Raw genomic sequence first — 23,747 nt, 5'->3', positions numbered from 1 at the left:
AGATGGTATATGGACAAATGATAGAAAGCAAAATCATTCTGTTTTCTCTTCTGGGGAGAATAATTTATGAACTAGAAAGAACAGACCAAAAGACTAATAGGGAATTAAAATAATGAATAAGGGGATATAATCAGAGAGCAATGACCTGTCCTTTATGAGTTCAGGTCAAAAGCCTAAACAAATAGCTGAAAGAGCCAGTGGATGAGAATACTGAGTTAAAATCAGTAATTTCTGAAAGACTATAAAGAACAAGAAAGGGGAAAATCTGGAGAAGGGACAAATGTTGACTCAAGTTCCAACAGAGTCCAGGAAGTTTGACTTTGATTCCTGGCAAAATTCTAGAATTTATTATAGAGGAGTGGATGTATTATAGAGGAATACTTAATGAATAACAAGAAAAGGAAGCAGTGATCACAAAAAGCCAGCATGGTTTCAACAAAAATAGGCAGGTCATTTCTAACTAATCTCATTTACTTTTTTGATGGGGGTTACTCAACAGGTGGGCCAGAGGAATGTGCTAAATGTAGTTTACGTAGGTTTTAGCAAGGCTTTTGGAAAAGTCTTCCATGCTATTCTTATGGACAAGATGGAGATATGTAAATTAGATAGACAGACAGATAGATAGATTTGGAACTGGTTGAGTGGCAAAACACAAAGAGTAGTCATAAATGGTTCATGTCATCTTGGAAAGATGTATTTATCTATTAGGATCTGCCAAGGATCTGTCCTTGGTAATAATGCTACTTCAGAGGTTTTTTTTAACAACGACTTGGATAAAGACATAGATGTCATGATTATCAAATCTTCAGGTGACACAAAACACAGTTACGATGAAAAAAATCACCTCAGCAGGGTAGAACATAGAGCTAAATTCGATCCGATTAAATGTGACAGAGATAAATGTAAAAACTTATACTTGAGTTTAAAAAAGCAACTTCAAAAGTACATGATCAGAGAGACGTGCTACAGTGGCGATAAAAAAGATCTAAGGGCTTAAGACAGGAACCAAAAGAATGTGATCTTAAGCTCCATTAAAAGTATTCTCTATTCTGCCTATTTCTGGAAACATTCTGGAAAACATTTGTAATGAACACATTACATTCAGTCTGGGCTGCTACAATTTATGAAGGAAATCAATAAGTTGGAGAACATCCACAAAAGGGGTACAGGACCCCAAGATCATTCTATTTGAGAATGAGATCAAAGAAAAGTGCTGATCAGACTAGACTATAAGCCTATAGACTTATAAAGCTATCTTCAAAATGTGAAGGACTGTCATGTGAAAGGGGGATTAGACTTATCTTTTGGCCTGAGAGAGCAGGGGCATGAGTAATGGGAGAAAGTTTCAAAATGATAAATATCAACTTCATGAGGAAAAACTTCCTAATAAATAGAGCTCTCCCAAAATGAAAAGGGCTAACTCAGGAGGGATTGGGTTCCCCTCACTAGAAATCTTCAAAGACTGGATGACCAGTTATTGGACATGGTATAGAATGGATTATTCTTCAGATATAGTTTGGACTGGAAGACCTTTGAAGTCCTTTTCAATCATTAGATTCTGAGATTCTGTGAGGATAATGGATGGTTTGTAATGAAGTCCTTAAATAACCTTCTTTCTTCCTATGTCTAGAACTCAATACCTAAGATTATGTTTAGACAACAGAACATTTCTCCAAATGTCTCTGGGGAAAACTGAATTTTTTTCCCCCACATTGTCAGAGGAAGAGGACCAATACTATTACCAAAACCCTACTTAGGTTCTATACACACACATATGTGTATATATTCACAAAACATTTATTTACCACCTACTATGTGCAATGCACTAGGCTGAATAATGGAGGTATGAAGATAAAAATGATACAGGCCCTACACTCAAGGAGCTTACATTCTACATATATATTACTGTTGGTTGCACTCAGTTTTCACTACTTCTCTTTTACAATATTACCATTAAAATTATAATTAAAAGAAAAACCGTAGTAAAGAAAACATATCAACATTTTTAAGATTTGTGATTTCATCAACATGGGTACTTTCTTCTGCAAAGTAAAGATAATAATTCTCCTACAACACGTTGTTAGATAGAATTCCAGAGTTATTGTGATAAAAATTTTCATCACCCTATAGGCAATCTGATGATGAACCTCTTTGAACTTAGCTAGGTTAGTTCTTGGAAAACAAATATATAAACTATCTCAGGGCCTGGCAAATATTTAGTTGACTTTCTTTTTTGGTAGGAAGGCCCAGAGATTGAGGTTTGGTAGCATATCCTTCAAGAAGCCAAGATCATCTTCATATCATGATAAAGTTATCAAAATGATAAAGAATTTATAAAATAAAAAAAACATAACTAGGGGGAGTTAAATATTAATCTTCCTCAAGTCTCACCGAATTTTTAAGAGTAACTTTGGAACTGGTAGGTTATCCCACATAAAGCCTTGATTTCTAATTGCCATTTCTTTTTACACCCAATTAAATTGTCAAAGTAATGAAGAATTGTCCAACTGAGTAGAACTGTGAGGATGCACACACTGCTGCTTCTGCAGTCTTAATTTGCAGATGCATTTGCCTAAAATAAAAACTTAAAGTCACCTCCCCAACAATAAGACCTACAAAGCTTCCAATAATTTCTCTTCAAGACAGACACAAAAAAGAAACTTGTTTTAGAGGGTGACTCTGAAGTGCATAGGGCAAGGACCTTTTCTCCTTCAACTGCAGTGAATTTTGGCACTGAAAAAAAGATTAATATGCCTCCATTCCTCTGATAAAGATGAAATAAAGATCACATAAAAGGAGGAAATGAAGTGTTTGGCACCTTTCCAATTAGCTCAGAGATCTCAGCAGCTGAGCATACTAAAAACTCGAAGAAGTACAGAACTGACTTAAGTCTATCCATTTTTCTCAAAACATGCTGTATACAAAGCCACAAGGAAGACCATCAGGGGTCTCTGAGATTCTATTAGACAGTTCTCTTAATGAATGAAATTCTTTTCCCTGCTTGCTTATTAGAAAGCTCATAGTAATTCAAATCATGAAAGACATTTGATTTTCTCTTATGACATTAAAAATGAATAGGATTCATTTTCAACATTTCTAAAATGATCAACTTTGACCTTTAAAGCTTTCTACACTAGTCCTGGCAAATATTTAGTTGACACACTTTGAAAATCCGCTTCTCCTTTGACAGTCCCTGCATCTTCCTGAAATCCTATGCTTTCTTACATGTATTCTTTTTGCTTATTGCCAAATCTTTTTCAGCCTTCCCCTAACTTTCTCCATCTTTTGCTCTTACCCGGCATTTTACACTCACTCACTCTCTCTCCTTTCTCTCTCTCTCTCTCTCTCTCTCTCTCTCTCTCTCTCTCTCTCTCTCTCTCTCTCTCACACACACACACACACACACACACACACACACACACACACACTATCATGTTCCTGAGCCCATTTCACCACTATGGAGGATAACTCTGCTGTCACTACACAGAAGATCAAGCTGAAACACATATTTATCATATGGATATTTGTCATTTTAGAAACTGTAGTAGGAGAAATGACCCCTCTCTGAAATTCATAAACTCAAACAATGTCTGAATTTAATGGACCTTACTCCAACCCCATTTATAGGTAGGGAAACTAATGGAATTAAAACATCTTGCTGATAGTCACTTGGGGAATCAGCAATAAAGATTTAGACCCAGACCTCTCCTACTTTAAATCCACTTCTGTTCCCCTTGTTCCATGTTGTATCTTTCGTGTATCTACCATTCTACTCTTTTTACACCTTATCACCCTGCCTTCCCACCAACATACTCTGCAATCCAGTGATATTGGCCTCCTTGCTGTTCACTGCACATCTCCATCTCTAAACTCAGAGTATTTTCACTGGCTGTACAATCATGTCTGGAATTCTTTTTCCTCATCTCTACCTTTGGGATTCCTTGAAGTCCAAGCTCAAATCTCATCTTATATGAGAAGCCTTACTGATCCCCCTTAACACAGGTGCCTTCCCTCTGTTGATTATCTCCAATTGATCATGTATATATCTTCTTTGCACCTAGCTATTTATATGTTATCTCTTCCATTAGAATGGAAGCTCCTCAACAACAGGGACTGTCTTTTGTCTTTCTTTACATTCCTAGCACTTAACAATACTTGTTGATGGATTGTCCACTGAATCCCTCTCAATTCATACCCACTCTACATCAGGATATGAGTAGTTAGGTGCTACCTCAAAACAGCATGGCTAGGAGTCCTTAGCTGCTCAAATTTAGAATCAACCACAGTTTATTTGGTTGGTACTTCTGAGCTTCCTCTATTTCCATCACAAAAAAGGCCTGACCAGGATAATCTCTCTCTCTGCCTTCTGAAGATTAAGAATGAGCACACAGGGAGTATAAACAGACCAATGCCTTTCTGTTGTTTGTTTGGGCTCACAAGAGGTACTACCTAGAACAAGACAAAGAGAGGTGGATTTCTAGTTGGAGGTCTTGGTTCCCACTGTAAATCCTGCTCTGGTGTATACTCCCAATAAGATTTCCTTGGTCTTTAAAGCAGCTCTATGTCAAGGATCAAATATATTTACTTTGCTTTATAAGATGTCACAATCATACCTCATGCAAAGAATAGTTTAATATAAGTCTTTTTAAATAGAAATTGATTTAATGCAACCACAAAACTTTAGAAATGAGGCTATATGAAATAAAACCCAGGATTCCTTGGTATCTTATTGATGATATACCTTCGAAATGGAGTTAAGGTTACTTAGATTAAATGCTGATTATTTGCTTATCTCTTTAATGTACTCATCCAAAAGTGAGGGAGCTAGAATAGATACCTACAGCTTAACCAAAATGTATCAAAATGCTTCCTTATCTGAACCATACATAGCAATATGAAATTTTAGTATGGAGCAGCATGACCAAGAGAAGGTAGATATAGGAAAGGGGGGCAGGGTGTCAGAAAGAAAAGAGATGATTTTTGTAGTGGAAAAAAGCAGAAAACTAAAGATGTACCCATCAGTAGGGGGATGGCTGAACAAATTATGTTATAAAAATAAAACATCTTTGTAGTACAAGAAATTATCAAAGGGATAGCATCAGAGAAACTTGAGAAGATTTGTGTGAACTGATACAAAGATAAAAAGAATCAGTACAGCAATTTTTATAATAACAACACCACTGTTAAAAACAACAGCTTTGAAAGATTTAGGAACTATGATCAATGCACTGACCAACTATAGTACCATAGGACTTATGACGAAACATACTAACAACCTTCTCCTGACAAAGAAATGTAGACTCAAGATGCTAAAAGTGAGGCATACGTTTTTACATGACCAGTATGATAATTTGTTTGGATTGTCTATATGTATTACTTACAAGGACTTTTTTCCCCAATGGAGGTAGGAAGAAAAAATAAATGCTTATTAATTGAAAAAAAGTAAGAAAAGAAAGGAAAGAGTAACATTTTTAAGAAAAATTGAGATCCTGGGAAGGAATCCTCATAGACACAGGGAACTTGTTGAACCCTTCATGTCACAAAAATCTATTATAGAGATCGCACTTTGTAGTTAAAAAAGAATCCTGAGTTATTCTTTCACATAAAGCTAAACATTATAAAAATTGGGAATTCAGGGTTATGCGAGTGGGGTAACTCCCCTTGAAAATGTGAACTTTAGTCTGTGGACCACATTTAGCAGTATTCCTAAGAGACCATGCTTCAAATAAAAGAGTATTTAGTCACTATATTCTGGTGCATTAGCAAATGTGTCTAGTGGAAATGAGCATAGTAACACCTGACTCTAATCAATGCAATTAGTATGTATTTAGTTAAAAAGCTTATTTAAACATACCCACTTCAAAATCTTCATCATTATTCCATGAATGTGAGTCTAAGCATGTGTATTTGCATTCAGTAATGCTATATTTCATAGCATGCTTATGGGTAGAGGAGGAAAAAAAAGCAGAAAATATGTCTACTGCACAATATTTAATGTCATCATAGGCTCTGTGTAGTAGGTTTATGGTAAAACACTGTGAGGAAGAATTTCAGTCATAGCCAACTCCTCAAAGAAGATGATTTATCTGTTTGTAAGTGAAGACAAGGGAATTCCATTGGCTACTGAGCTGGTGAGTGGTAACTTTATTAATATATCTTTGTAACAAAGATTAATGGCATCATAATAAGTGGGCTGCAGCACATGCTGTCAGTTCACAATAATCGGGGCAATACCTAGAAACAAGATCTATCATAATTGACCTAATGACATACATAAAACCTAGAGTATGTACCTACAGTTATTTGGGGGCACATTCTGCTTTAATCCTGGTAGTCTGATTCCATCCAAATAACAATACAAACAAATCTGGGATGCTTTGGAGCCTCTGTTACTGGCGATCACTCAGGAAGAAAAATGCCACAATTGCCATTTTAAGATATCTAAATATTTGACCCTGAACAATCAGTTTTGCTTAATAAAGTCTTTTGAGAGATACAATATTCTATTGCACTTTACTGGTACATTTTGAAATCTCTCATATTTATGTATGTCTTGTCACACTCCACCTAGAGCAAAAAGGCATCACATAAAACTACTAAGTGCAGTAATAAAAACTCCTAGTACTATTAATCAAGAGAGAAACAAAAGGGGGAATTACTCCAAGGGTAATTACTTGAGATTTTTTTTATTGCATCATATTTTTTAACTTAACCAAAGAACATTCAAACCCTTCTTGAATATATGTGATTTTCTTCTTTAAGAATGTCTTTTTTCCATTGGAGGGGAAAAAAAAGACTTTAATTTTGCCGTCAGTACAGTACTCTTCTGTCAAACACATCCTACCTTTCAACAAACCTGGCTGTCAGAGTAATGGTGCACTTGATGAGACATTAGTGTGATCAGAAACCACTAGCCTCGAAAGCTGTAGGTTGAATTACAGCAGGAGCACCTTTTTCCTATAAATTGGCTTGATTACCCTCAATCATGTATCTTACATGTTCATTTGCTGCAATCATCATCATAACTAAAACTGTGATTTCTTGGTGGAGACACAAGTTGCTTTCAAATACATTGGTGCCACGTCCTCAAAGCTGGAATAAATATGGCTAATTTTGTTCACTGTTGAATAAATGCTTAAATGAAAGCAGCTCTGGAGAAAAAATAAATAATTCAGAAATATTCTCCTTCCATTCTGCTGTCTCCCCACCACTGCCATTTAAAAAAAAATAATATAAGACACTTCTGAGAAGAACAAAAGTTAAGAAATCATTCAGCTTCTATCATATTTGCTTCTCAATGTTTACAGCAGGAAAATATGCTATCCCCATATGCTTCATTCTATAGACTTTATTTCCTAGTATTCAGTGGAAGCTACTGCCTTTTAGAAATGAAAATACACTGACAGGGGATGAAGAAAGGAGGAAACCAGAACCAGGGAAGGGTGAACAATTCAAATACAACAAAAGATCATTGGATTGGGTCAAAGAACTTGGTTCTGAATCTCATCTTTTTCTGTTACTACCTATAGGACTTTGAAGAAATTACTGCCTTTTGCTGGTTCTTAGTTTACTCACCGGTTAAAGAAAAGAGATGGATGAGAAGAGATGGTCCCTAAGTTTCTTATATCCTGAACTGGGAAAACATTGACCAGTGTCAAAAGGCTATAAAAATTTCATAAAATGAGGATACAGGTAACGTTGATTGATTAACTCTGTAACAGCCAATTTCTATATCCTACCTTAAAAAAATGTATATCAGTAAAATATGTCTGATATCACCTCTAAAAAATTCTCCTTTGGGTCAGGCATATGTAATCTCTCCCTGAAGACAGTAGGCAAAACCTATGTGTGCATCTTGAATCTAAACCAAAGAGAAAAATTGCTATCCTATATGTTCTATGCTGTAGGTCAAATAATCACTCATAGGTCCCACCAAGCGCCCAAGATGATTTTATATCATCATCCTGGATGAGGTGTCTTTATGAGTTTATCAAAGCCCATGACAAACTTCAAGAACTCGGCCTTTTCCATAATAGAAAATTTCAGACACACAGAAAGAAGTAGCAAGAGATAAATCCAAAGAACAGAGAATGCAGGAGATCCTACTATTGGCTTTTAGGATGCATGACTGAGCTAAGGTTTACTTAAGCTTTGCTTAAACAAATAGTGAAACAAATCTATCTCCGGATTATTTATGGTCTGATACACAAGCAATCTCACTAGACTGGCACTGTGTTAGGCTTGAGTCCCAACTCCTTCACTTAAGAGGTGTGTGACACTGTGCACCCCTCTCTAGGCCTCAGTATCCTAGTACCTTTATTTCTATAGTCCTCCAGGTTTGAAAGGCCTATAAGCAATGTTAGATTCAACTGGGAGTGATAAGATGACTTCTAGAAATATGCTCCCTTTTCATTTAGACCTCTTGGAACCTTGGCTTTAAGCAAGGCTCAACTCAACGGCTGTTTCCTGTGGAAAACCTTTCATGATCCCCATTCAGTCTTCTCTCCCTATTCACATTACATTGTATTTACTTGTAAAAAGTTTGTATCACCACAATAGAATGTATGCTCTTGCAGGTGTTTTTTTTTTCCTTTTCTTCTTTCTTTTTCTTTTCCTTTTTTTCTTTCTTTCCTTCAAGTCAGTGTTCAACATCGCTCCTGGCCAATAGCAGGCACTTAATAACTACTTGCCAAATCGAATCAAATTAAATAGAATACCCTAATTTGTCTTCATAACTTTATTTTGAAATGAGATATATAAAATATAATAGAAGAAATATTATTAAATACTAAATAATTTAAACACATTAAATACAAAATAATTAGGGAAGAAGGGCTCTAAAAGTGGGAGAATCCGAAGAGGAGAATTAGCAGATGTCTCTGCTGGGTCAACAGATCAGTTAGGTCCCATATGACTTTTTCCTGGAATGGGTGTGTGTCCGTGATTCCACTTTGTATTCTGAGGAAGTCTTCAAGCTACTACTCAGAATAATGTTTTTAAATGTATAAATGAAATACCTAGGAGACAAAAGGAAACTAATAATATTGAAATAGTTATCTGCCTATTTGATCATCTATCTCTCTATCTCTCTATCTCTCTATCTTTTTTGAAGTTCACATACTCCAGGTTAAAAAAGAACAATAACAACAAGAAAACATACACACACACACACACACACACACACACACACACACACAACACAATCTGGCCATGACAGTCCAGGTCATGGCCTTATTGCTCCCACACTCCACACTCCCCATAGCACAGGTATCTTGAAATAGTGATGTCTTCCTTGGAAGCTAGAAAAGGCATTCCCCAACTCTTTAGGATACACAAGGAATCCACCCTAAGCTGGGTTCTCCATTACCCCTCCCTTCTCAACAGCCAGAGGGTTCAGCTTGGGGAATATTAGAAATGACAAGGAGCTCCTTTTATTTTCTCCCATTCTCTTTCAAACCATTGTCAAGCCTCACATGCCAGTTACGGCCTCATTTATCATTTTAATTTTACTAACCTAATAAGAGGGGATTAATCTTGTAGAAAGGTATGTCCTGGTAGGTATCTAAGTACTTTCTAAGTACCTCAAATTAAGAATTTTACTTTTTATTGATATATGTGATTTTGTTGGGGGAAAGGCAGTAGAGAGCAAAGGAGTATACCCTATTTTGGATTATTCCCACCTACAGGGTTATTAACCTTTCTCGTGTGTCATGGGCCCTCTTGGTGGTCTGGTAAAACCTATGGACAACTGAGGAAAAAAAGTTTTAAATACATAAAACAAAATACAAATGATAATTTAAAAGTCAATTTTATTGAAATACTATTATAAAATATTTTTTCTAAATTTCACAGATTTTAAGTTTGAGTATTCATACCAGCTACATATGGAAGCCTTGAATATTAAAAACAGCCATTCTGTGTGTGTGTGTGTGTGTGTGTGTGTGTAAACAATAGAGCAATACTTTTCATATCGATTTATTTGCCTTCTTGATTACAAGAAAGTTTCCTCCTGTAATGAGCATGGATAGACATCTACTTCTCTATGCAGTTCTCTTCATATTACACTCTGTAAAAAACCTTAGGCTCTCCTCTGGGAATACCTAGACTGTGATTGGTTTTTCAAACCGAACACACTCATTAATCTCTTGTCTAAAGCATTTTAATGGGGACATACCTGTAACCGAGACCTACTAGTTAAAAAAAAAAAAGCCCTTTGTATGAAAGAGGCCAATATAGTGCATTAAAGGCAAAATCTAAAAAAAAGATTCATCATCAAAGTTGGAAGCTTAGAAATACACTCATTAGAGAACATGTCAACATTCATTGCTCTACAATATACTTCAGAGAAAACAGATAATTGATCCTTAAAACTAAGAGCACTGTTGCCAGTATTAAATGTATTATTCCCAGAATTGTAGTATTTGCTTTTTTCACAATAGTTTAAATGACACAAATACAGGAACCCTATTATTTAAATCAAGTTTAAAAAAGTTACATGTACTACAAAACATATAATACAGCACAAAAGAGGTATAATACTAGTACTTGGATGTATTTTCATCCTTGATGAAAGTCACCTCTCTGCACACAAACAACAACAACAACAACAAAAAATGACCATAAGAATACATAGGACTAATTTTCAAAACTGTATCACAGAAACCATGAGTTCAGAGGAATGAAGATGAAACAGGCTACCCACATCCTGCCAGAGAGGTAAGTGGCTCCAAATACAGAGAAACACATAAAGTTTTGGGGCATGTCTAATGTGGAAATTTGTTTTCTTGGACTATGCCTATTTGTTATGAAGGTTTTATTTTTTTATTTTTCTTTTTTTTTAAATTATTCAGTTGGAAGAGGGTTAGTTGGGGAAAGAATGGAGAGAGAAAATAAATGCTTGTAAATATTTTTTAAACTATCACAATTAGGAGGGAGGCATAAAACTAATTTTGAATATCTTGAAATGTAATTTGACAAATGTCTTCCTAAGTCATTTAGATTTTTTTCTCACTGAAAACAAATGTGAAGTTTATGGAAAGAGAAATTTATATGAAATTGTTTTTATGACTCTGACAATAAGTTTACATTTAATTTCTTTACAAATTTCAACTCAAAAATATTATTTGTGTGATGTCTCATGAGTCCATGTTAAATATATATAGTCACACAGTTGCCTCTTTTGTTTTTTATATTGTTTACTAGACTCATGAGACATCATAAACCTATCCCTATCTCTAAACATACATATATAGAGAGATGTCTATCTGTATGAAAAATGTATGCTTAATTTTGTAGCTAAATTTTTATAAGTGTGGCATCTTTAGGAAAAGTATTAAGTCAAACATCACTTGTTCAAGTAGTATATTCTTTCCTGATGACCTAAATGACTAAGCTCTATGAGTATTCACATAGAGATATCTCTATATGTGTATCTATATAGAGAGATATAGCTTATGGTCATAAAAAGACTGCGTTTCCATATCTTGCCCAGGCTGGAGTTATAGTAGCGTGGTCTTCTCTCTTTCTGATCAACAAAGGATTTTTGACCTGCTTCCATATCTGATCTGGGTCAGCTCATTAGCAAACACGGTGCACCCTGCTCTTAGAGCATCACCATATTAGAACCAAACTCAACTGTCAACAGCCCACTGAAGCTCAGAATTCCTGAGATCAAGAAATCCACAAGATTCAATTTCCCCAGCATAAGGGATTATGGGAGTGTGCCACCACATTTGGCTTCTAGATTCAATTTTGAATAATAATCATCTTCAAATGACATCAAAAGGCCTTTAATACACACACAAGTATGGCAGCATTCACTACACTAAGGAAATCTACACATACCCTCCCTACCCTCAAAGTTCACATTTTGCTACTAATCAATATCAATATGGAACACAATTGAAGAATAGCACTGACTTCAGAGTCAGAGGATTTGAGTTCAGATCTCATTTCTGCTGCTTATATCTGGTGGGATCTCAAGCAAATCCCTCAATCTCTCTTGACCTGCAAATGAGAGACTAGAAGTAGATGGCATCTGAGGTCTCTTCTACCTCTATACATGACTATACAATCTGGAAGGTTCCTTACAACTCTAAAATCCTATGCTCTAATGATTTCAATATTCTTAATTGTTTCTAGTCTTTTCAAAAATAAAAATGGGAAGGAAAAACTGAACAAACACAATGAAACAAGAACTCAATGGAACTATAATTTGCCTACCCATTTCTTCTCCTCTTAAAAAATCTATCATTTAGACATTTTTAAATATCATCTCTTCCCATGGATATTCTTTTAAAATGGTCTGCCTGCAGAATTTCCAGAAGCAAGGGAGTACCCACTCAAACTAAATTGCCAGAATCTGTGGTGACATAATTTATGATCAACTATGAAGGCAAAAAAAGTAATCATTTATGTTATATGATTAAAACCAATAGTTATATTTTCATATGATGATAAATCATAGAGGAATTTTAGGTAAGATGGTGTTTGTAAGCTAGCAAAATCTAATAACAGGCAAGAGCTGTTTCTGTGGTTTTTTTTGTCTTACAAAATAACTCATTAAGACCTAATAAAAATCAGACTTTAACAAAGGTTTCAAATCAATTTAAGACAGTCAAAAGCAGATTATGCTCAAAGAGTTATTAAACTACCAATCTCCTTGACCTAGCAAAACCGCTACTTGGTCTATTTCTAAAGATGATTAGAGAAAAAGCAAAAGGACCTACATGCTCTAAAATGTTTATAGCAGCTATCTTTGTGGAGGTAAAGAACTGGGAATTGCAAGGATGCCTATTAATTAGGGAATGGCTGAAGAAGCTGTGGTATATGATCGTGATAGAATATCACTGTGCTATAAGAAATGATGAGCTCAATGATTTTAGAAAAATATGGAAAGACTTGCAAAAAATAATGAAGAGTGAAATGAACAGAATCAAGAGAATATTATATACAGTAACAGCAATATTGTTTTATGAATGATTTTGAGCAAATAAGTAATTTTTACTATTATAAATACACAAATTAACTATAAAGGACATATGAAGAAAGATGCTATATGAACCCAGAGGAAGAATTGCTATTTGTGTCTAATAGTAGCCATCTCTAAGGAGGAGGGAAAGGGGGAGGGAAGAATAGAAAAGGAAAAAAGAAATTTACATCATAATTTTGTTGTATATTTGAAAGGAACAGAAAGTTGTCCATAGTAGATTTGCAATTTCACATACAATCATCTTTTCATATTGTACTACATTATGGAAATGCTTATTTTATTCCATAAATTAAAAAATAAAATAAAAAAAAACAGGTAGAAGCTACTGGCATCAATGACTCCTTCCTGTGTGGAAGCACAAGACATATTTGAGAGTTGTTGTAGAGGAAATGTCTTGCCTAGGAACAGGTTAAATAATATGACCTTCGTGAAATCTCTCCTAGCTCTGAGAATATATAATTCTATGCTAATGATTTCTAATGGATATGCTATGTCACCATCATAATGGCCCTCCAAGGATGCAACCTATGAAAACACAAATTCACATTTCAAATATACTGCTTCTCATATCTTCAAACATTTTTGCTCATTTGCAAATAGTTCCCTACATTAGATTCTAGGGACAGAAAGTCGAAGAAATGAAACAATACCGTCTCTCAAGGAGCTTACATTCACTCAGAAAAGACAATGTAAACATATATACATATTGGGCAGTGGACTTAGGATCTAGAAGAACTGGGGTCAAATCCTGAAACATTAAACCAGCTGCTTGACCCTGGACAAGTCACTTAATCTTTCTGGGCCTCTGTTTCATCATCTATAACATGGAGTTGGATTTGATGGACTCCAAGGTCCTATTCCAGTTCTAAATCTATGATCCTATGAAATACAATATAAATATGTGGTAGTTAAATACAAAGTAATCAGGGAGGAAGGATGTTAAATGTTGAGAGATTCAAAAGAGTGTGTAGAAGGTGGTGCTTTAGTCGTACACTGAAGAATGGAAAGTAGGGGTGTGGAGACATGAGATAGCTAGAACAAAGGCATGAAGATCAGAGATTGAGTGCAATATGAGAAGAACAGAAAGGTGGGACGTGGGGCAGCTAGGTGGTGTAGTGGATAGAGCACTGGCCCTGAAGCAGAAGGACATGAGTTCAAATCCAGCCTCAGACCAAGCACTTGACACTTAACTAGCTGTGTGACCCTGGGCAAGTCACTTAACCCCAATTGCCAAAAAAAAAAAAAAAAGAAAGAGAGAAGGGAAGTTTGGTTGGATGATAAAGTCCAGGAAGGAGCATAAAAAGGATGAAATAATAAGTTGGAGGCAAATTGTGAAAGACTTTAAAAGACAAATACTACCATTCACTAGTGTGAAAAGAGAGCTGTGTGTTTTGGTGTCTTATCCCTTTGTGTTGTTGTTCAGTCATATCAGTCATGTCCAATTTGAGCATTTCTTAGCAAAGATACCAGAGTGGTTTGACTTTTCCTTCTCCAGCTCATTTTACAGATGAGGAAACTGAGGCAAGCAGGGTTGTGTGACTTTCGCAGGGTCACACAGATCTTAAGTTCTGAGGTCACATTTGAACTCAAGTCTTCCTGACTCTAGTTCTGGCACTCTATCTACTACATCATCTAGCTGTCTTCTAAACCCTTTATTAGATTGTAAGATCCAAGAGGGCAGAAGTTGTCTAATCTATACTTTGAATATTACCCCATCTGGTACCTAGAATAGTGTGATTGATATATTTTTGTTGTTCAAATGAGATAATGTATGCAAACCTCTTTGCAAGACTGGAGACCCCATATATAAACGCAAGTGTGATTATTATTATTACTTTAAGCACTAAAGATATACTACTTGAAAAACGAAAGTTTGCTTCTGCTTAAAACATCTTTCCTCAATGGAAAGGAATGCATTCAATCACTTTATCATTTGATATTAACTTATTTTAAGTACTCATCCATTTTTATATGCCAGTTCAAGTCATTTCACTCCATACCCCAAATGCTGGCAAGCTTGCTCAATGTTGGCCACCCTTCCTTTTGTCTCAGTCTTTCATAAATATCCTTTTGTGTGACTGTCAAGCAGCTGTGCTTTGTTCTTTAATGTTCCTAGCCCAGCTCCCCAGCAGAGACCATTTATACCATAAACTTTAAAGTACCATTTTCACAGCGGGGACAACAGTGTTCATCTTCAAAAAGAGGCATTAATAAATGAGACTGTAATAAACATGCTAATTCTGATCACGGAGTATCACACAATGGCACTGATAGGTGGCTGCATTCTTGTTGAAAAATGGTAGAAGTTCTTCTACAACTGCAGTAATGGTACACATTTTGGAAAGAATCATGTATGCAAACATTTCTCTCTCTTTCCCAGTGAAATGTCTCCTTTAGCTCATTCAACTACTCACCTTTGTCCAGTACTTTCTGTCTCTACTAACTCAGGAACATTCAACTTCTGACAATGTATTTTCTTCCCATCTTTTAAGTACTTGAGGCAGTGGTTTTCATTCACTAAAATACATTATACTCAGGTACACTCTGAGTGTATGTGTGGAACTACCTCTGGGCTATCCCTCTAACTGATTCAATGGCTGGGTCCCTTGGACAGTGGATACCTGAAATGAAAGGTACTCTATGGGTCCATGCTCCTAACACTGTTTCTCATAAACCCCGACTGATGTGTTTGCCTTATCTTTAATCTGCCAACTAATATAATTAATTCAAAGAAGAGTCCTTTACAGAAATTACATGATAACAACAACACATCTTCCAATAAATCTGAGATTCATTCTCTTACAAGGATACCCAATGTAAGTGAACAAGATGGGCAAATAGAGAATTAACAAGGTAGAAGAGTCACACTTGTAGCCCAGGAACTTCTGACTGCTGCCCTCCCTCCTTGTCTTGGAATAATTTCAGACTGTTCTTTGACATAAAACAACAAAACAATGTCTTCTCTTAAGGAACTTATATTCTATCAAAGAAAACAACATAAGCACATATAAACATAGGCCATTGGATTCAGAGTCAAAAAGAACTTGGTTCAAATCTAGTCTTAGATATTAAACCAGCTGCATGACTCTGGGCAAGTCACTTAATCTCTCTGTGCCTCTCGGTTTCATCCTCTATAAAATCAGGATGAGGAACTTGATTGACTCTAAGCACCCATCCAACTCCAATTCCATTATCCTATAAAATATAAATACATGTTTGTTAAATATAAAGTAATTAGGGAAGAATATTCTAAAAGTTGGGAGAATCAGGAGAGAAGAATCAGCAGATGTCTCTGCTGGGCGAACAGATCAATTAGGTCTGACGGGGCCTTTTTCTGGGATGGGGGTGTATCTCTGGTGCTTGGCCCTATTCTCACCTCTTAGTTTCAGGTTTATTAGGCATCTTGGTGCAATATATTGCTATGCACATTTAGAAATTACCAGGACCTATGGGTATGGTTCTGACAAGCCAAAGTCTCAGCTTTGAGACAGTAGCCCAACTCTAGATGCCAGCTGCTCTAGTCCTCTGATGTAAACAGACTCAAACAGATGCAGGAGCTGGATTCTGGTGTGTTCTTCTAATTCAATATGTAAGTGCTAATCTGGGAGAGGAAGAGACAGAATTCTCCTCCTTTGCTCTACTCTCCCTCCCCCCCACCTGCTGTAATCTCCAAGATGCCTGAAGGAAATAGTAAAAAAAACGGAATCTTTAAGAGCTTCTACAACAGCTTCAATCTTCATCGATAGCTAACTCTCTTCTCAACTCCTCTTCTTTGGACCTGTCACTTTGTAAAGGCCACAGTGCAAGTGGTTAGCATGCCAATCATGATAAATTTCCTCAGGTGTTTTCATCCAATGACAAATGCCCTATAATTTTGCCCATGTTTTTGTTTTAGTTTCTGTTTTCATTTTTGACAAACTTGTTATTCCATTGATAACAGGGAATTTCTAGTGAGGAAACTCTCTGGCAACTATTTTACAATGTCTATTCCTGGATAGTTGTCTGAGTCACAGAGAGGGAAATGTTCTTACCTAAGGATATACAGTCATGCTATATGGGAGGAAGGACTTGAACCAAAGATGGTTCCCCATACACTATGCTGCATTTCTCATAAGAAATTAATTATAAATATGGATGCATTTTCTGAAACAAATAACATCTGTCCCATAACTGGCATGTAAATTTCAAATGGATTACATTTTGTACACTCTGTGGAAAACTGAGCACTTGTGAGTTGCACATGAATGTATGTAAATAGTAGGCAGCCAGCATTAAATACACAGAGATAGCAGGGCAATTTAGTTTTGATTGATAATATGAGGAAGTCTTGTTGAAAGGCTATAGCTAAGAGAACCAGCTATATGTAGTGTCTTAATGCAGACAAAATGAAGGGCACCATAATGCGGTGGAAACAATACTGGTTTTGAGTAAGGGAAACATTCCAGGCCTGAAGGCTACTCAGACGACTGATCAAATAAATTACATAGAAACTGTACAAGTTGAGGCAGTTCCTGCAGCAAGGAGGAACTACTTATTTTGTTTATTTAGGTGGGAAAAGAAAGGGAGAGAGAGAGAGAGAGAGAGAGAGAGACAGAAGGAGAGACAGAGACTGACTCTTGAGGGAAACCAGGGATTCCAGAAGGCAAGAAGTGAGGATTGAGAGTATTCCAGGTTTGAAGGTGGGGTCTAGCCAATGAGAGGACATGGAGATGGGAGATGGAGTGTCATATGTAAGGAATATTTTGAAGGCAAAGGAGTAATATGTAAGAAGGCTGGAAAGGTAGGCTAGGATGAAGTTTCAAAGATCTTCAAATGCCAAACCAATATCTTCTAGTTGATCCTGGAGGTAATAGGGATTCATTGGGATTTAATGAGTTGGGGAGTGACAGGGTCAGACTCATGTTTTAGGAAAATCCTTTGGAAGCTGTATGGAGGACTTATTGTTGTACAGAGAATATATTCTATCAATTTCTCAGATTCACTTATTGCCAAATTCTGATATTAAAATGGTACAATTAGAAGGATTTATTACATCATGAAAGCAAATTTGGAAATATGTAAGCCACAATATAATGCTAAATATTCCCCAATTTTTCTGTGAAATATGTCATGTACACATTGTGTCATTTCAAGTTATTTGTCCTGTATAAGAATTTACTTTTATTTGTATGTTAGGCTCCTTGTAGAGAGATTAAGTTACTTTGGGGAAAGTTTCTCTAATTTGCAATTTTTTTTTCACAATTTAGATCATCTAAAACCTTTTTGGTGTCTGAAAGTGCTAACAGAGACAATTTCTGGATTTTGTGATAATATTACATTTAAAGGTCTTTTAAATGTGCCAGTATAATATCATATGAATCTTGGCTCTGTAACTATTCATTATGTGAACCTAATGAAAACATTTAACCTCTCAGAATCTCAGTTTCCTCATATATAAAATGGGAGAAAATAACTATGCCTATACTCCATGAAGGTGATGTAAGGGAAACAAACAAACAAACAAACAACTAGATATGTAAGCACTATATAAATGTAGAAGGTTGTTAAATGTTTAGTCACAATCCTCTGTTTTTTTTTAATGTAATGACTATATTTTCAACTGTTATTTAGTGTTTATTTGCTAATTTGAAAGTAAATTTCTTGTTCTGCATGAGACAGTTAGCAGGTTTGTTAACTTGCACTGTTGCTGGGTCTCTATCAAGTCTGATAAGAATTTGATATGTACCACCATTCAAAAGATAGGAATTATCTTAATTGCTAAAATAACAGAATACTACAAACAAATTACTTTTGGAACTTCAAAAACAAACAGTGAAAAACCTCTCTAAAATATTATTAAGAATTCTGGATTATGAAAAAGGCTGTATTCTAGGGGCAAATTTCATTATGAGAAACTTAATTACTAGAGGTAGCAAGTGACACAAGCTTTTATTTCCTCCCTATCCTACAGTAATGAAACATTCTTTTCCTTTCCTCAAAACAAAGGCATCTTGCTTCTTCCTCAAACTTTCTGTTCACCTGTTGGATTTAGTTTCCAATGGAAATTCTGTTTTTATTTTTATTAAGGATAACACAGTGATTACTGACATCTAAAAGCAAATGGATTTCCAATATACTAACTTTATCTTATTGAATTCAAAGTAATTTATGCTTAAACACAACAACATGATAATGATTTGTTTGAAATTTTAATAAGGGAAGTAAAACAGCTATTCCTTCCAATCTTTTTTTGAACAAAATGTATGAGTTGTCATTTAATTTTCCTTTGTTAATTAATAAGCATTTACCGATAGATTAGAATAGAAGTTGAAAGGAATTTTAGCAGTTATCTAACCCAATCCCCTCTTTAACTGATATGGACACATTTTCAGAGAGTAAAAGTTGGAAATCACACCGAAGAGTCTCCAAGTCATCAATAAGGAATATTCAGCACATTATCAATACCTGACACAGTTCATCACAGTTTTTTAAAATTAGGGATATCTTTTTTTTCAAATACTACAATTATTTCTCAGTATTTCCTCCCATCCTCTGAACTCTTCTTGCTATTAAAGAAAAAGAGTCTCCACCTTAGAAGAGGAGGATATCCTTTAAGAAAGGAGGACATATTTTACCACATACTCTCTCTAATCAAAAGTCATTCACATAACTCTCTATATGTTAAATATTTGTATACAGGTGTTATTCATCCTGTAAAGCCCTGAGGCTAGCATCTAGTTACAAAATTAAATGCAGAAATATATTCTGCCAATGTATTTAACACTGTTTTAGGTAAGAAAAATAAAATCATAACGTCCAAGCACAATCTCAATTTTAATTTAGTTCAACAATAATTTATTAAATCTCTACTATGCACCAGATATTGGAGATACAAAAACAACAACAACAACAACAAACCCCATCAAATCCAGGTTCTCTCTTATGGAATTGAGGGGAGGGGAGAATAGTAAGGTGAGTGGCAGTCTAGAAATGCTGGATGGTTCAGAAGCTTCTTCTACGGGAGGACAAAATGCTATGATCTCAAGAAGGTTCTATTCGGTTGGATGATTTTCACAAAGTATATTCAAATAATAAAATGCATATATTTCATAATATAAATTTTAAGGGGATATACTTTTCTACAGTATGTAGAAAGTGAATTTGAAAAACTGAAAATTCGGTTGGTTAGTCCTTTCACTTTCATGTTAATAAAATGCTTATTTATATTCTTGAGCATTTTGCCTGTAGAATTGAATAATTTGATTTTCTAAGCTGCTTGAGTAGTTTATGGCATGCGTTTCCTTCCAATCTACCAGGTAAATCTGGCCCACGAAATTAGTATCAGCCCTCCTCCCAGAGCCGGGACCTTGCCAACATCAACAGGAGGTGCTGATCTTTGTGCAGAGGGAGCAGGATGTTGCTGCTTTTTAAATCTCTGGTTACCACAAAAAGCAGGAAACAAAATTGTTGCTAATTTCATGAAAAAATAAAGTAAATGAATCCCTTAAGGGGGAAAAATTGGAGGCTGAAAAACTAATAGCTTTAAAAATCAAATATCCATGCAAATCTTTACAGGTTCAGCTCTGATTATTAGATTTTTCATACACATTTCCCAATTTTCCCCATCTTAATTCAGTAAGCCTGGTGTCTTGACTGCTGGTATATGTCAAAAAAAAAAAGATGCTACAGTGTATCATGGAGAAAGGGTTAGCAGGCAAATTTCCCAGGGCCACATGGCCAGATGAGAAAAAATAAAGTTCTTATCTTGTGACACAAAATTGAATTAGAGAATGGGACATATCTTTGTCACTATCACTTATTTTAGAGCACAGTCATCCTGAAATAAGTCCAGGATGGACATTCTGTACCGTAGTGCTGGCATGAAATCCTATGTTGAATTAATTACAGAAGCAACAGAATAGTAGTAAGAGATCAAGTTAGATAGAATAAGCATCCAACAAAAGAGAAAAAAAAATTTGTAGGCAACATATTGACCCAACAATCAAGCCTCTAATTTTGCTAAAGACAATGTCCACTGAAGTGATTTGTATCATACAAGCTTACTGCATAAGTTTAAAAACAGCCCAGGAGTAGCAATAACATGAAAACTTAACCCTTCCTCACAACTCTCCCAATTACTCCTAATTCTCTTGGGGAAAAAACAAAACAAAACACTAAATTTAAGAAATGGCCCTGCTTACTTATTTTTGTGTTTCTTTTCTCCTTTTTATTTAGAACTTCCTTTAGATTTGAAAAAAAAATTAGCATTATCAAAGGATAGTAAAAGAGAAGATGACTAAGGTCAAAAATAGAGGAAACAATCCTTACCTTAAAGGAACAGGGATTAGGAATAGGAGTAGGAATTACCTTAATAGGAAAGGGATAAGTGAGTGAGAATTTAAACTCTAAGAATATTTGGTGGATTTGAATCCTATTGTGATCCATTTATAATGTAGTTAGCGAGATTGTGCTATTTCTGTTTTTCAGATCTCCCTCTCCCATCAAAGAAGGAGGGTAGGAGAAGATATCACCAAATATTGACAGTAATATAATCAATCAACAATTTCACTTACCACGTAAAACAGTGAGCCTGGTAGATACACTTATTTCTCCAACACTATTGGAGGCAACACATTCATAGATTGCCTCATCTCGAGGAGTTCGTAAAGGTTGAATTCTGAGAACAGATCCGGATCCATCATCAAACTCTATTACCTATTGAAGGAAACAACAGCTGTCATAGGTGTTGTTACAAATGCCTACCTTTCAGCTAATCCTGTGTGTGCAGAGTGAACTATGTATTGTTCTAAGAATGAAACTAATTTGGGTTCTGAGACACAGTATGAAATGGCTAAGCATAATATCTGCCATAACTCAGTGAATTGACTGTTTTGTAGAGCACAGGTAAGAAGATGCACAGCTAAAATGTATAAGCATATGCATTTTTGAGCTCCAGTGAAGGCATCAGAACCTTCACATTGACTTATGTAAAGATATAAATATAGGTACACATCTGTATGTGTATATATCAGACCCTTTTAATTTAGAAAAAATGTATTTTATGCTTCCAACAATGATGGATACCTTTCTGATCTTGTTTTCTTGTCTAAGTGCCAAAATGCATCCATTCAATGATTGGACAATATGGGAAGAATTAATGCATACCATCATAGATTGCTTTTCTGGCATAAAATGTCTTCTACTGAGAGGTATAGATGGGAGAACCATGAAGAGTAGGTACATAAATCTAGTATTTATTCAGTTAACAGGACAGCTTTCATAACATTAGAGCCTGATGGCTTATGTTAATTTTTCTATAAATCATTCCAGTATTTATTCTAGCTGTTAGGTTTTTTTTTTGTATTTTTTGAGATCATTCTTCCTGGAAAATGGAGGGTTACTTCAACAGGAAGGCAATTAATGTCTTTACTAGATAACCTTAACTTTTTACCATTCTGTACTCTAATTGGTCTAGAACCGTAATACTTTTATTTTAGATATTCAGGTCAGCAGGTTGTAAAAGAACAAGAAACCACCACAACAAGAAAACAACAGATGCAGTATTTATGATTAAGGCATCTTATACCCCATTTTTATTTTTTGCAATTTTGCTTTGTCCTCAATGCTGTTTTCAGAGATATTAACAAGGTTGTATTTCAACTGAACAACTTTAGATTTGAATAAACCATGAGCAATCCAAGAAAGAAATAAGTTTAAGAAAGTTTATAAATATATTTATGAAGCACTCAAATTCAACTCAATATGAAACTGACATGTATTGAGCATCTATTTCATGGAAAGCACAAAATCTTTAGCTAAGATAGGATCCCTGCCATCAGGGACCTTACAGTCAAGTCTTCAGAGGGATAGGATAGGGATAAGAACTGGACCAGTGATTTTGCTGCTGTAGGCAACTCCTGGATGAAGTAACATTCACTCTCCAGGAAGTTCAGCACCTTTTCTGTAATTTAGAGAGTTAGAGAATTGCCTGGGGCACTGAGAGATGAGATGGGATCGGAACCTAGGTCTTCCTGGTTTGGAGGGAAGATTCTCTATCCACTATAAATACTGACTCTCAATAAGGGGATTTATGAATAATTATAATGCAACAAAATACAGAATAAATGTATAAGGAAGGGAAAATGCAATGTAAAGGAGAAGTCATTACTCATTGGAGGTGTCGAGAAGGATTCATGGAAGAGGACAGATACCTTTAAATTGACCTTTAAGAGATAGTAAAGGATTGAAGAGGTAGAGATAAACATAGGGATCAATATGAGTAAAGTCATGAAACATGAAGGCATAAACTACGGATAGGAGATAGTGAATAGTTCAGAATCAATAACGCTCAAAGTAAGAAGGGACCTCAGGGGACAAATAGTCCAACCCGTACCTAAACAAGAATCTCCTTTACCACATAACCCAAGTGGTTATGGTGGTATACTGTAACCACTTATTAGTGGTACAGTGGACCACATTATAAGGAGTCATCCAAGCTTTGCCTGAAGTCATAGAGAAGAGAAATTCACTACCTTCTGAAGCATCCCAGTCCACTTTGGGGTATGTCTTATTGCTGTACTGGGTATGCAGAGGGAAATAGTGTAGGATACTTCTGGACAGGTAAAATGGCGCCAGAGTGTGAGGTCTCTTGAATGCCATGTTAACAATTTGAGACTACTTCATAGGCTAGAGTTAGCAACTGATTGGTTTCAAGCAGTGGAATGACACAACTTAATATATTCATAAGCAAGGTCATTCAAGTATTCTGTGAAGGATG

The 23,747-nt window shown here is 35.6% G+C and overlaps 1 protein-coding gene across 1 annotated transcript in view; it reads right to left on the bottom strand.

Moving 5' to 3' along the window:
* PTPRD (protein tyrosine phosphatase receptor type D) overlaps window positions 1-23,747 on the bottom strand; it is a 616,472-nt gene that overhangs the window by 324,460 nt on the left and 268,265 nt on the right. Inside the window, 1 exon segment of the mRNA XM_078152500.1 lies at window positions 21,544-21,685. Within this exon segment, the coding sequence (XP_078008626.1) occupies window positions 21,544-21,685 (142 nt within the window).

Source organism: Phascolarctos cinereus, unplaced genomic scaffold, assembly GCF_003287225.1.
Source record: "Phascolarctos cinereus isolate Bilbo 61053 unplaced genomic scaffold, phaCin_HiC Scaffold_4;HRSCAF=312, whole genome shotgun sequence".
In the NCBI taxonomy this organism is placed as follows: Eukaryota; Metazoa; Chordata; class Mammalia; order Diprotodontia; family Phascolarctidae; genus Phascolarctos; species Phascolarctos cinereus.
Note: the sequence above shows the minus strand (reverse complement) of the source record. Positions and strands in the feature narration are given on the sequence as shown.